Source organism: Lampris incognitus, chromosome 18 (assembly GCF_029633865.1).
Source record: "Lampris incognitus isolate fLamInc1 chromosome 18, fLamInc1.hap2, whole genome shotgun sequence".
Classification (NCBI taxonomy): Eukaryota; Metazoa; Chordata; class Actinopteri; order Lampriformes; family Lampridae; genus Lampris; species Lampris incognitus.
In genome coordinates, this window is record NC_079228.1 from 8,440,115 (window position 1) to 8,454,856 (window position 14,742).

Sequence of the window (14,742 nt, forward strand, 5' to 3'; positions counted from 1 at the left end):
CGCCGAAGCGGCGACGCTTCACTTGGGTTCTGGCGAACACGAATTTGAACACAAACCCTCCGGCAGCTCGTCAGGACGCCATACGCGGCTCATCATGTGGTTTGTTCGCAAGGGACCGTTTCGGACCGAATCGTCGTGTGGGTTCTCCTCCTCCGCCGGGAGTGCCGTTTGTTCCTCGCCTTTCGCAGCCAATCACATCACAGCAGCTATTCACAAGCTGCAGCGGCCAGGGTCAGGTCCGGTCACAGCCTCGCGCCGTACGCTAAGCGGTGCACTTGTTACCTTCCTCTCCCATCGCGGTAAGGATGCCGTGGACACCTGCTCGCGTCCTCTTCCGGAAGCGGAATGCGAGCGTCCCACTCATCCCATCAGCGCGCGGAGGGCGGGAGCCGACATTTCTCCCCCGCCGGGGTCGACGCCTGTTCGAGAGGGATGGGGGAAAAACACGGCGTTTGGCGTGTAGGTGCACGGATCGGAGATCTAGGACGCGCCGCCGTGGCTCCTTTTTATATACCCGCCGCCGTGGTGACCCCAGCCCGCGCATGCGCAGTAACGCGTCGATAGGCCCGCTCGATGAAACGACGGGGGCGCACGTTCATCCGTTCGTCGCCCGCAACACGGCCCATAAATGAAAGATCGGAAAGAGGCCCCCTGGTTTTTGCACAAAGTTAAATGAATAGATCTGCACAAGTTAAAGTGTCAACCCAGCAGTTAGTCCTGTTTTAGCTCTGAAACATTTGGCAGCGTCTCACGTGTGTGTGTGTGTGTGTGTGTGTGGGGGGGGGGGTTATGGTCTGTGTACCACACCAGACACCAGTCACCTAAAGGTCTTACAGTCTTGGCCTGCAGTGACGGGGTTGCTATTGCCTTACAATAACCTGGACAGGGCCCAGATAGCAAAACTGCTGTGGCCCGGACCCGTCCCACACCCGACACTTTCATCCGGTCCACATATCACGTGGAATGGTGGCACTTGGGCGGTCCGCTCCTGTTTGCCAGACCTGGGCCAGAACCAAGCCATAGCAATGCCCCATGTGCCACATATTTGCCAAAGGTGGCCATATTTGTTCTGTGATATTTGGGCCATATTCACCATTTACCACACAGGCCACTTCAGGGTCACATCCGGATCACATGTTGCCCAGAGCAACGCATTTTTGCCAAAAAAGGCCCACATGTGATTTGGCATATTTGGGCCATATTTGCTGTTATACATGTGGGCCACTTCAGGATCACATCCATTTTGTCAGGGCCAGAAGGAGGCCACCAGTGCTTGAAGTGGCCCACATCTGGATGCTATCCAGGGGAAGTAAGTGCACTCAGTTGGTATTTAGTCTAGTTCAGTGCTGGACCGGAAGCAACACCGGAAACCTGCAGCATTATGTCATCAGCATCATGTGAACTGCATGCATAACATGGCTGGTGTTTGCTTTCTCACTGTGCAGAGGGTTTTTCTTCTGTTTGCCAGTGCAAACGCTGGCCCAGCGTCTTTCCACGTGGCCCACATTTGAATAATTGTTGTTGTTTTTCCCAGGTTGGGTCGGGATCTGGGGACAGTATGCTGTGTTAGGCTCCCTGGCAGCCAGAGGGCCGCAGTTGTTGCACTTTTAAACCGTTTTTTTGTCGCATCTTTTCTGTGCTTTGATTGTTTTAATTCGTCCGATTCTTTATAATTTTAAGGACTTTGAGATGCATCTAATGTATGAAAAGATATCTATAAATAAAGTTTATTACTATTATTATAATTATCATTATTGTTATCATCATTATTAGAGGACGGACAGGATGCACATCCACATGCAACCCATAGAGGGCGCCCGTGTATGTGGAATAGTCTAAATGACTACAAACTAGATAAAGCTGATTCCAGGTCAGGCTCTGTGTTGTCAGATGAGTTCTGACGTGATCAGGAACTTGACTTGGGGCACTGCTCACCATAACCTTCAAATACAAGACAAATTTAACAAAAATAAAGATAAAGGTGCATAAAAAGCAAAAAGTAAAATAAATATCTACATCAGATGGGTGCTCCATCAATACCGCACTGGTGGATCTGTCAGTGTGTAAACAATCAAGTCCTGCTGGTTGAAAAGTCAGAAAAATGTGAAGGAAATTATTCTAAAAATCAACATGATCTGTGTGTAGAGGAAATATAAGATACATTTACACCTGCAAGCACATATAATATAATGATATGTATATATTATACACTACTACAACACTATATACTACTCTGCACTAAACCCTATGTAATATATTGAAAGCAATCGTTTTCCTTTTAAATCACTTGTTCTATATATATATATATATATATATATATATATATATATATACATATATATACACGCACACGCACACACACACACACACACACACACACACACACACACACACACATATATATATATATATATATATATATATATATATATATATATATATATATATGTGGGTAGTATTTCAGTGGGAATACAGTTCCAGGATTATGGAAGTAACTTCCTCTCAGTCCATCTCAGCTAGACAACCTGTATATTTCATGAACTAGGTCAGCTGGTCGTTACAGACATTTTGGGTGGCGATAACGGGCTAATTAAGGCCTACATATCATTTCTGATTCTGTCAAAAGTACTGGCAAATCCTGACTTGGTTTTATTCTATCTTCAAATGAGGATATTGGGGAAATGGTTGTGGGTCTGCGAGTTGTTTGGCTCATTGTGTCTGAACACTTGGTGTCTTGCTCTTCATCTACTGTGTTTGTCTGAGAAGCCTGCGAGGCCTCTGCCTCGTGCTCCTCTCTCCTCCTCTTACGAGGAGCTGCCGAGTCTCCGGGGGGGGGGGCATATCCTCCACCCTGCTGTGGCTGGCCACCCTAACCCCACCTAGCCAGCCTCCACTGGTCCTCATGACCTTCTCGTCCAGAACCTGAAGGTCCAACAGTTAGAGGTATGTGCAGATCAGACACAGGAGGCTTTCCGGGTTGGGCTGAACTTACTGACGGACTCTTGGAGCTGTGGTACCGGCGTGGATCGGGACACCGTCAGGCCCAGAGACTTGGAGTTGATGAACCTCAGTTTTGGAGGTAAAGCCTGTCTGGGTTGCATGCCCAGAGGGATCTGGACTAACACACCAGTTTAGCAGTCCTCCATGTTGCCAGTGACACATAGTGTGTGCTGATCAGCGTGAGGGGAAAGCTAAAGACTAATTAAATCCTGGACCACTGTGATACGTCTGCTGACACCTGCAGGTTAAAACCCGTGTAAAGGTTAAAAACACGGCAGGCTGGTCCTGGTACTCTGTGGTGTAAGCATAGCAGGAGAAACACAGCTGCAGATAATGGTATTTATAGTGGGTCTATTGGACGTAGGTGTGATACAGAAGCAGTGTTGACAGTATATATGATATACAGTGATATGACCGCATCGCAACAGGGGGGTCACAAATGTAGCGTGTGAGTAGCACAATAACGCATTTACACGAATATTACCTTGAGTCCTGGAGTAAAATATCAGCATTGTTTGCAAGTGGATATATATATGTATATATATATATATATATATATATATATATATATATATATGTGTGTGTGTGTTAGTTAGTGTAGATAGCAGGACCGAAAACTAAAGCACTTATGATCCTAATTCTTTTTGGAAGTGGTAGGTATTGTCTCAGAGAGTAAGGAGAAAAATCCCAGACAATTAAAATTATGCATAATTATGCATAAATATGCAAAATATGCATTTGTCTAAAAATGGCTAAAAACCACTTTTCTCGGCATTTCAGATGATTCTGAGCATCTTTGATTTTTTTCACCTATATAAAAAAATTTCTGGGACTTAGAAATGTTGTGGCTTTATGCAAAATATGCATTTTTGCAAAAATGCACTTATGATCCTCATTTTTTTTGGAGGTGGTAGGTATTGTTCCAGAGAGGACCAGAAAAATAGCAGAAAATTAAAATAATTATGCATGATTATGCAAAATACGCATTTTCTAAAAATGGCTAAAAACCACTTTTCTCGGCATTTCAGATGATTCTGAGCATTTGGGGGGGAGGGAGTTGGAGTGGGGGGGGTTTAGGGGCAGGGGGAAGGCGGTTAGCTGGCAGGATGAAGAGGAGGAGGGAGATTTAGACGGGTGGAGAACCAAACCGCTACATTGTAGCGGGGTTCTTCTAGTATATATATATATATATATATATATATATATATATATATATATATATATATATATATATAGAGAGAGAGAGAGAGAGAGAGTATGTGTGTGTATAGGAGAGAGTATATGTGTGTGTATAGGAGAGAGTATATGTGTGTGTATAGGAGAGAGTATATGTGTGTATAGGAGAGAGTATATGTGTGTATAGGAGAGAGTATATGTGTGTGTATAGGACAGAGTATATGTGTGTGTATAGGAGAGAGTATATGTGTGTGTATAGGAGAGAGTATATGTGTGTGTATAGGAGAGAGTATATGTGTGTGTATAGGAGAGAGTATATGTGTGTGTACAGGAGAGAGTATATGTGTGTGTACAGGAGAGAGTATATGTGTGTGTATATGAGAGAGTATATGTGTGTATAGGAGAGAGTATATGTGTGTGTATAGGAGAGAGTATATGTGTGTGTATAGGAGAGAGTATATGTGTGTGTATAGGAGAGAGTATATGAGTGTGTATAGAGTACATGTGGAGGGCTGCAAGACAACAGGCGGGAATATGTGTTGAGGAGCAGCAGAGGGAGGTGCAGTTAACTGAAGATGAGCGATTACAGGAGAGGATGGAAGAGAATGAGAGTCTGGTGTGTCTGAGTGTGTGTGTGTGTGTGTGTGTGTGTGTTTCTTTGTGAGGACCAATTGACCTTTGGCAAAGCCCCGCCCCCCTTAGTTACTGTTGCTATGCCCGTCAAGCGTTTCAGAACTATCCAGGAAGTAGCCGGAAAACACCAATACATGAAGGGAGAAATCAGCACAATGTGTGGCTAAAAGTAGCAGTAATAACACGTTAGCTGTATTAGCTATCAATACTAGCTAGTAGCTAGCTTAGCTTGGAGCAGACAGGTATCGGTGTTGATTCTGGATGGATGAAGCTGGCCATGGGGTCTGCTATACTGCCAGATCTATTGCCCACATTGTGCTTCTTGCCCTCTGGGTTTGGGGAGGGGAAAGAGAATTACCCCCCCCCTCCAAACTGTTCACATATCTAGTATCCGGTCTGCAGACCCCATAGGCCACACCGCTTCAGCATGTTGCTGTGTGTTTGAAAGCTTGACGGACCGTTGCTAAGGGAGGATTGGACCAGCACCGTTCCGGGGCGGGACTTCGCGAAAGGTCAATTGAGTTTTGAACCATCAAAGTGAGGACATCACGTGGGCCAGTCCTCACTTCATTAAAAACCATGGGAGGTCATTCTGACCGTCCATGGTCGTTCTAGCAGTTTTTAGGTTCGTTGCTTGGGACTGTTTCAGTATTTGATTGTAGTTCTTTTCCTACGTGTCGCGTTTTCTAGGCCTTGTTACGTGTGTTAGATTAGCAACATGTGTTTTCCCTTTTGTTTGTCAGGTCATATTTTCACTTTTTCAATTTTGCTATTCAAGTTCGACCACGTCTGTCTGAAGTTTAGATTGTTTAAAAATAGTATTGTAGTTTTGAAAATGTTAATTTGGGTGTCAGTCGTTTCCTTAACAGACATATTAACATATGCAACGCATTAATATCTCAGTTGGGTATTTATCTTGACAGAATATACACAGTAAAATCCTGAGTGCTAATTTAACTCTACACAGTAAAATCCTGAGTGCTAATTTAACTCTACACAGTAAAATCCTGAGTGCTAATTTAACTCTACACAGTAAAATCCTGAGTGCTAATTTAACTCTACACAGTAAAATCCTGAGTGCTAATTTAACTCTACACAGTAAAATCCTGAGTGCTAATTTAACTCTACACAGTAAAATCCTGAGTGCTAGTTTAACTTCCTGAGTGCTAATTTAACTCTGAGAGTGTACAAATGGATGCTTTTTTGCTGTGTAGAGTTTAAAAACCGGCGGTCAATTTGACCGCCCATGGTCGTTTTAGGCAGGACTGAAATCCCAGTACATCCTGTATGCCAGTGTTTCTCAACCCAGTCCTCAAGGACCCCCTATCCTGCAGATTTTCTTTGCAACCCTGTTTGTAGTTATTCAACCAATCAGCAATGAATTTTGTCAGATGTTGCACACCTTGCACAATGAAGTGCTGCGAGATGATTGGTCGAGTAAGTACAAGCAGGGCTACCTATGCAGGGTTACAATGAAAACCTGCGGGATAGGGGGTCCTGGAGGACTGGGTTGAGAAACACTGCTGTATGCAGTGATTGGTTGCAGTGAAACCAGCAGCACACACCGGTGCAGGGCGTCTGGTGACGTCGCTGTCCGTGGTGCTGAAACACGTCAGCAGACCCACGCACACACACACACCGCTGACAGGCTTCACCTGCGAGGGGGGGGGGGCTCTGCCTCGTGCCATCGACAGCCCCCCCCGCGTCTCCTGCCTGACATATTTCCAGTTCATTCCACGCCTTCTGACAGTGGTGGAAGTCCTGTGACGCTGTCCCGGTCAGTCACGTGATGCGTTGTCTTTTTTCATTAATCACGTGCATCTATCAAACTGGACTCCATTGTTTTTGTTTTTGATTTTTCTGTTATTATGAATGTCAGCTGGTGTAGGCTACAGCCGGTAGATGAAGACAGGCCTACCGCCGCAAAGGTGCAGCAGGCCGTGGATTGATGGGGCTCCCTGCGGGGAAGAGGTGAAAGGTGAGCCGGCAGCTCTCCCGGGGGGGGGGGGCATTGCTTATTTCCCCCTCCACCACACAAAACAAGAGCCAAACAGTCGCTCCCAAAAAAATGCGTTCGACAACACCACAAAACACCATGTAGCGAATTCGGGGGACAACGCAACCACAGGAACTGCCGCGGCCGGGAGGCGAACCCGTATCGCCCGCACCGCAGGAGGCATCGCTAACCGCTAGACTAAAGGGTCAGACCCGCCAGCCAGCGAGTCTTCTTATCCATCCACGTTACACTACCCCCCCTCCTTCGGGAAGCGCGTCCTCGCGCTTCAGCATATCAGCTCCTTCACGCCTCAGGGCGCATGCGCTTCCGATGGCCTTACGGTCGCTCCATCCCACTTCTGACACCAATGTAGTGAATTCGGGGGGCAACCACAGGATCTGCCGCGGCCGGGACGCGAACCCGTATCGCAGGAGACAGCGCTAACCGCTAGACTACAGGGTCAGACCCCTCCAGCCAGCGGCCAGCGTGTCTACTTATTCATGCACGTTACAACCACAAAACAAACACACAAACAGGGAAGGAAGACGACGTGTGAATAGGCTGAGTTGCAACAGTCGGTGCGTTTACACGCACAGTGACGTGGAGCCACGCTTACAGCTCCATTAGGCCATGTAATTGGACTACTGTCGTTGTCCCAGTCTACAAGAACCGGCGGAGAATCGATTTATTGACGGAAGTGTGTGCGACCCCGGTATTGTAGGTGGCGATATGCTCCCTTTCAGCTGGTTGCTGTTGGACCTTCTTCCGGTTGACCTACTGCGTCACATACCAAACAAGCGGCCAGTCAGCTGACACACCATGGGTTCATTTATTTTGGCCTTGCCCACACACTAAACAACCGTGGAGTAGGTCGTCTCGTTTGATTATTGATCATATTTACCCTCATTTCACCCTGAGTTGGAAAACTGTATGGTTTGGATATACTGAATTTGATAGGAACCTCCATTCTCAGTATTATTTAATCAGTTTGCTAATTATCTTAACAAAATTTTATATTCACAGATCTAAATTCTCTAGCAAGAAACCTTAATTTTCCTGAGCTGTCTGCGTATATCAAACGATATATTTCATCAATATCTGACAGTGAAAATAAAAAAGCTGTGAAAACTTATAAGCACTTTATGATTTACAAAATATTTAGTTAAGTGTGTAATTTATTTGTTTTACTTTATACAATCCCACCCTGGCGTATTTATGTTAATGTTTATGATAATATATATGTGTTAATGTTGTATACATTTAATAACGTGACTATTGTTGATTGACATTGTTGTATACGATTTTTGTTCACTTTTGTTAATAAAGTTCTTTAAAAAAAAGAAAAAAAGCTGACACAACATGGCGTCTGTCCCCTCGTGTGTCCAGAAAGGCGTGGCTCTCGCTCCCGCGCTCGCCATGTTGACACTGTTGATGCCACGCTGTTCGACTTCCGGGTGAAAGACCGCCGCGGGAACTGTGGAGCATGCGCAGAACGCCCAGGCCAGTTCGGGGCCGACTGACGCGTATACATGCCAGAGTAAATCCACCCCCAACCGCGTTAGCTAGGTGTGCTAGTCCCACTTCCAGAAATTCGATGTCGTACCACTTCAGTCGGGCTAACAAGTGTACATGTATTTTAAAAGTCCAGTTTTGGACGGACTAACACTGAAGTAATACTTGGGGTAGTATTGGTCGAGGATCAATGACCACACTGGGTTATAGAACTCAGGTTTAATCGTGGCTCAGTAGGCAGACGTAATAACCATACATGGTAGTGGTGTAACCATAATAACAGTCCGGGTAGTACATAACACCTAGTGTAGTTCCAGCGGATATACATGGCGTTATATCACTACATAACACTATAAATACACCTTTTCTAATGTCATGCAAACGTAGTGAGTGACACTATTGTGTTGTTGATGTTTATGGTGGTGAACAGCACCGTCTGCTCCGGTGCAGTCTCACAAACACACACCTTCATTAATGCACAAACATACACTGGCGCTCAGTCCAGCACACACTCATACACACCCAGTTTACTCAAACGTGTGAACATACACACAAACACACAAACACGCACACACACAGACAGCTCGCCATGTACTCATCAGTGGTGAAGACAGGGAAGGTCTTGGAAGACAGATGTTCACAGATGTCCTACAAGCCCTCAGCAGTGAGGAAGAGCCGCATCTGTCAGTCACGGTGACATAACTTCCTCTGAGTGTGTGTGTGTGTGGGGGGGTGTTCAGTAGGGGGGGGGGTTGCTGAGTGTGCACGTGCCAAGCCATTGTTCCCGAGCCCCTGGGTGCACCAGAGGTCAGGTTAAGGATGGCAGGAGGTCGTGAGGCCTCGTTCCTATGGCAGACTCCAGACTGTCAGCTGCACGAGACACGTACGAAGGGAGTGGGTAATTTGATCCTTATTAGGTAGACCCTGACCCTTACGTTTCTCACTCTGTCCCTTACACGCACACACACACACACACACGCACACACATACACACACACACACACACACATACTCGTGACAAAAAGAAACATCTAGGGTCTAGTCCGCTGCCAACCAACACGGGGATCGCCGGCTTGAATCCCCGTGTTGCCTCCGACTTGGTCGGGCGTCCCTACAGACACAACTGGCTGTGTGTGCAGCTGGAGAGCCGGATGTGGGTATGTGTCCTGGTCGCTACACTAGCGCCTCCTCTGGTCCTCTTCAGTGGGGAGGGGATAGCGTGATCCTCCCACGTGCTACGTCCCCCTGGTGAAACTCCTCACTGTCAGGTGATAAGAAGCGGCTGGCGACTCCACATGTATGGGAGGAGGCATGTGGTAGTCTGCAGCCACAGGGCTGCAGACTACCACATGCCTCCTCCCATACATACCACCATTTTGGTACTTGTGGAGCAGCAACCGGGACATCTCGGAAGAGTGGGGTAATTGGTCGGGTACAATTGACCTTTCGCAAAGTCCCGCCCCCCTTAGTTACTGTTGCTATGCCCGTCAAGCGTTTCAGAACTACCCAGGAAGTAGCCGGAAAACACCAATACATGAAGGGAGAAATCAGCACATTGAGTGGGTAAAAGTAGCAGTAATAATACGTTAGCTGTATTAGCTAGCAATAGTAGCTAGTAGCTAGCTTAGCTCGGAGCAGACAGGTATCTGTGTTGATTCTGGATGGATGAAGCTGGCCATGGGGTCTGCTATACTGCCAGATCTATTGCAGACATTGCACTTCTTGCGTTCTGGGTTTGGGGAAGGGAAAGAGAATTACCCCCCCTCCAAACTGTTCACATATCTAGCATCCGGTCTGCAGACCCCATAGCCACACCGCTTCAGTGTTTTGCTGTCTGTTTCAAAGCTTGACGGACCGTATAAGGTAGGATTGGACCAGCACCGTTCTGGGGCGGTACTTCGCGAAAGGTCAATTGTGGATAAAAAGAAACACAAGATGCTGCACGGATGCCTGTTCATTTAACTAACTGACAGTTTTACCCTCCAGCCCGGTGCCCCCTCACCCACAGGGGGGGGGGAGCAGGAACCAGACAGGCTGCATTGACAACATACTTGGGTGAAGTTGCATCTTTGCTCCAAACATGTTGTTGATACTTGTTACTGGGCGTTTATAGAGGCCACGGCGAGTCTGCTGACGCCACTTCCCCTTAGAAAACAGAACGGTGGTGGGTTCAGCTAAACCTTTCTTTCCTTTGTTTGTTTGTTGACGAGCAACTCCAACATGCAACGTGATTTGATGTGTAGTACTTCATGCCTTTGTCTGATGCAGTTCTGCGTCCTTCGTCCCTGACATCCGGTTCATACTGAGGGTTCCCACAACTAACACCCACCTCACTCGTCTATCCGTCTACACGTCTCGTGTCTGTCCTTCTAGTTCAGACAGGAAAATAATCCTCATTATTCTTTTCAGATTATCTACCTGACAGCTGCTAATACGGCACCGTACTGTGTGTAACTGGTGCAAAACAAAGCAGCTACTCCAAAAACGAGACCTTAACCCGAGTGGTCCGGTCTGATGCAGTGTCTTTGACCACATCTGCGTCTAAGTTTGTGTCTTGGTTTTATGGCTGGGGGAGCCTGGTCTGCTGCACCCGGTGGGCCCAGGGACCACGGCCCTGACTGGAGCTGCACCCGAAGACGAAACACCAAGAGTGGTGTGACAGAATGTGGAGGCGGGGCAGGCTAAGCTAGCTGCTAGCCCATGCAGACAGGCAGTTCCGACAGTCATCCTGGCTGGCGTTCAATCTCCTGGACAATGATATTATACGTATATATATATATATATATATATATATATATATATATGTGTGTGTATATATATATATGTTTGTATATATATATATATATATATATATATATATATATATATATATATATATATATTGGATATATGTGTTTTGTAGTTTTTGTCGTTTTTTGTAGTTTGGATGTGTGTTGTTGTCTTTGTGTTGCACTGCTGTGGGCTGGGGGAAATGATGTTTCGTTTCATTTGATGTGCGCAGGTGCATGAAATGAAATGACAAATAAATGTTCCCGATTGCTGAAGTTAGTTCTGCAATTAGTTGTACAGACTGCATGAGACAAACGAGTAGGCTATACCAAGCCGCTGAGCTGCACCTACTACAACCCAGATTAATAGTTTGTGTGGAGGCCTACAGACCTGAGTCATTTTTAAAAACAGTATTTTTCCTCTTTGAATGACACATTCAGACACACACGGTTTGTGTTGAAATAGTGAATGTGTGAAATCGCAGGTCATATGTGTGACACGTAGGCCTGGACATGTGGGTCATATGTGTGACACGTAGGCCTGACATGTAGGTCATATGTGTGACACGTAGGCCTGGACATGTGGGTCATATGTGTGACACATAGACCTGACATGTAGATCATATGTGTGACACGTAGGCCTGGACATGTGAGTCATATGTGTGACACGTAGGCCTGACATGTAGGTCATATGTGTGACACGTAGGCCTGGACATGTGGGTCATATGTGTGACACGTAGACCTGACATGTAAGTCATATGTGTGACACGTAGGCCTGACATGTAGGTCATATGTGTGACACGTAGGCCTGGACATGTGGGTCATATGTGTGACACGTAGGCCTGACATGTAGGTCATATGTGTGACACGTAGGCCTGGACATGTAAGTCATATGTGTGACACGTAGGCCTGGACATGTAAGTCATATGTGTGACACGTAGACCTGACATGTAAGTCATATGTGTGACACGTAGGCCTGGACATGTAGGTCATATGTGTGACATGTAGGCCTGACATGTAGGTCATATGTGTGACACGTAGGCCTGGACATGTAAGTCATATGTGTGACACGTAGGCCTGGACATGTAAGTCATATGTGTGACACGTAGACCTGACATGTAAGTCATATGTGTGACATGTAGTACTGACATGTAGTTCATATGTAGGGCATGTAGGCCTGACATATAGGTCATATGTGTGACATGTAGGCCTGGACATGTGGGTCATATGTGTGACATGTAAGCCTGAAATGTAGGTCATATGTGTGACATGTAATACTGACATGTAGATCATATGTGTGACATGTAGGCCTGACATGTATGTCATATGTGTGACATGTAGTACTGACATTTGGGTCATATGTGTGACATGTAGGCCTGACATGTAGGTCATATGTGTGACATGTATTACTGACATGTGGGTCGTATGCGTGACATGTAGGCCTGACATGTAGGTCATATGTGTGACATGTAGGCCTGACATGTAGGTCATATGTGTGACATGTAGTACTGACATGTAGGTCATATGTGTGACATGTAGTACTGACATGTGGGTCATATGTGTGACATGTAGTACTGACATGCATGTTATATGTGTGACATGTAGTACTGACATGTATGTCATATGTGTGACATGTAGTACTGACATGTAGGTCATATGTGTGACATGTGGTACTGACATGTAGGTCATATGTGTGACATGTAGGCCTGACATGCGGGTCATATGTGTGACATGTAGTACTGACTTGTAGGTCATATGTGTGACATGTAGTACTGACATGTAGATCATATGTGTGACACGTAGTACTGACATGTAGGTCATATGTGTGAGACGTAGGCCTGGACATGTGGGTCATATGTGTGATATGTAGTACTGACATGTAGGTCATATATAGTGACACGTAGGCCTGGACATGTGGGTCATATGTGTGACATGTAGTACTGACATGTAGGTCATATGTGTGACATGTAGGCCTGACATGTAGGTCATATGTGTGACACGTAGGCCTGGACATGTAAGTCATATGTGTGACACGTAGACCTGACATGTAAGTCATATGTGTGACACGTAGGCCTGGACATGTAGGTCATATGTGTGACATGTAGGCCTGACATGTAGGTCATATGTGTGACACGTAGGCCTGGACATGTAAGTCATATGTGTGACACGTAGGCCTGGACATGTAAGTCATATGTGTGACACGTAGACCTGACATGTAAGTCATATGTGTGACATGTAGTACTGACATGTAGTTCATATGTAGGGCATGTAGGCCTGACATATAGGTCATATGTGTGACATGTAGGCCTGGACATGTGGGTCATATGTGTGACATGTAAGCCTGAAATGTAGGTCATATGTGTGACATGTAATACTGACATGTAGATCATATGTGTGACATGTAGGCCTGACATGTATGTCATATGTGTGACATGTAGTACTGACATTTGGGTCATATGTGTGACATGTAGGCCTGACATGTAGGTCATATGTGTGACATGTATTACTGACATGTGGGTCGTATGCGTGACATGTAGGCCTGACATGTAGGTCATATGTGTGACATGTAGGCCTGACATGTAGGTCATATGTGCAACATGTAGTACTGACATGTAGGTCATATGTGTGACATGTAGGCCTGACATGTAGGTCATATGTATGTCATGTAGGGCTGCGATTCAACACAGCCCACCTCCTACTGTTTAATGTGGTTCGGGCAACAACTGTACTTTTAAGCGGCCAGCTGGGGTTGTGGGAAAGCCAATTTAAATTGAATGGAATATCACGTGGACATGAGGGGGAAGGGGGGAGGTGAGGAGGAAGGGGGAGGGGGGGTCTCTATCAGAAGTAGGTGGGTCAGGGGGCTCCGTGGCGTGTGTAAGAAGAGGGGACGGGACGGAGGCGAAGACATTCTTTGGCAGGAGGGGTAAAGGATGGTGAGCGTTCATCCGGCTGGCTGTTTATAGGCCCGTGTTTTGTTTTTGTTTTTTTTGCCGGAGCTGCAGGAGCCTTAATTGGGAACGTCAGAGCATGGCAGAAGGTAAAGCCAGAGGGCGCAGTCCTCTCCTCCTTTCTCCCGGAGGGTCTCGCACACTGACAATATGTGTTTTGACTGTCTGTCAGATACGGGGACTCGTTTCAGAGAAAGGTGTGTGTGTGTGTGTGTGTGTGTGTGTGTGTGTGTGTGTGTGTGTGTGTGTGTGTGTGCGTGTGTGTGTGTGTGTGTGTGTTCCTGCAGAGGACTTGTGTGTGAGGCGGTGGGTTGGTTAGTCGGGGGGGGGGGGTGAGGAAGACGTCAGTCAGATGGTTTCTGATCCCTCACAGCATCACAGGTCAGCAGCACTGGTGCAGACTGGACCTTCTGCAGAGAAGAAGAGACGGGTTGCTGGTTTTGTCTTCACTTTGATATGAGATTTAAAAAAGAGGAGACGGATCTGTTTTGTGGGGCTTCTGGTTCACGGCTATACCGCTTGTCATTCTCACGCTACTGCAGCAGATGTGTTATTACAGGTTATTAGAGCTTATTAGAGGTTATTAGAGGTTATTAGGCATCATATACATTAGAAACCACGACTTACGTACAACATGAGGAGCTTCACCCTCCAAAGCCAACGTTAAAATACAACACAGACAAGAAACAGATGTAACGAAGAAGAC

The 14,742-nt window shown here is 46.2% G+C and overlaps 1 protein-coding gene across 1 annotated transcript in view; it reads left to right on the forward strand.

Annotated features, from left to right (window-relative positions):
• Window positions 1-14,115: 14,115 nt before the first annotated feature.
• The window catches only part of LOC130128306 (protein lin-28 homolog A-like), a 31,020-nt gene continuing 30,393 nt past the window's right edge, over window positions 14,116-14,742 (forward strand). The window contains exon 1 of the mRNA XM_056297945.1: window positions 14,116-14,125. Within this exon, the coding sequence (XP_056153920.1) occupies window positions 14,116-14,125 (10 nt within the window). The remainder of the gene's footprint in view (window positions 14,126-14,742) is intronic.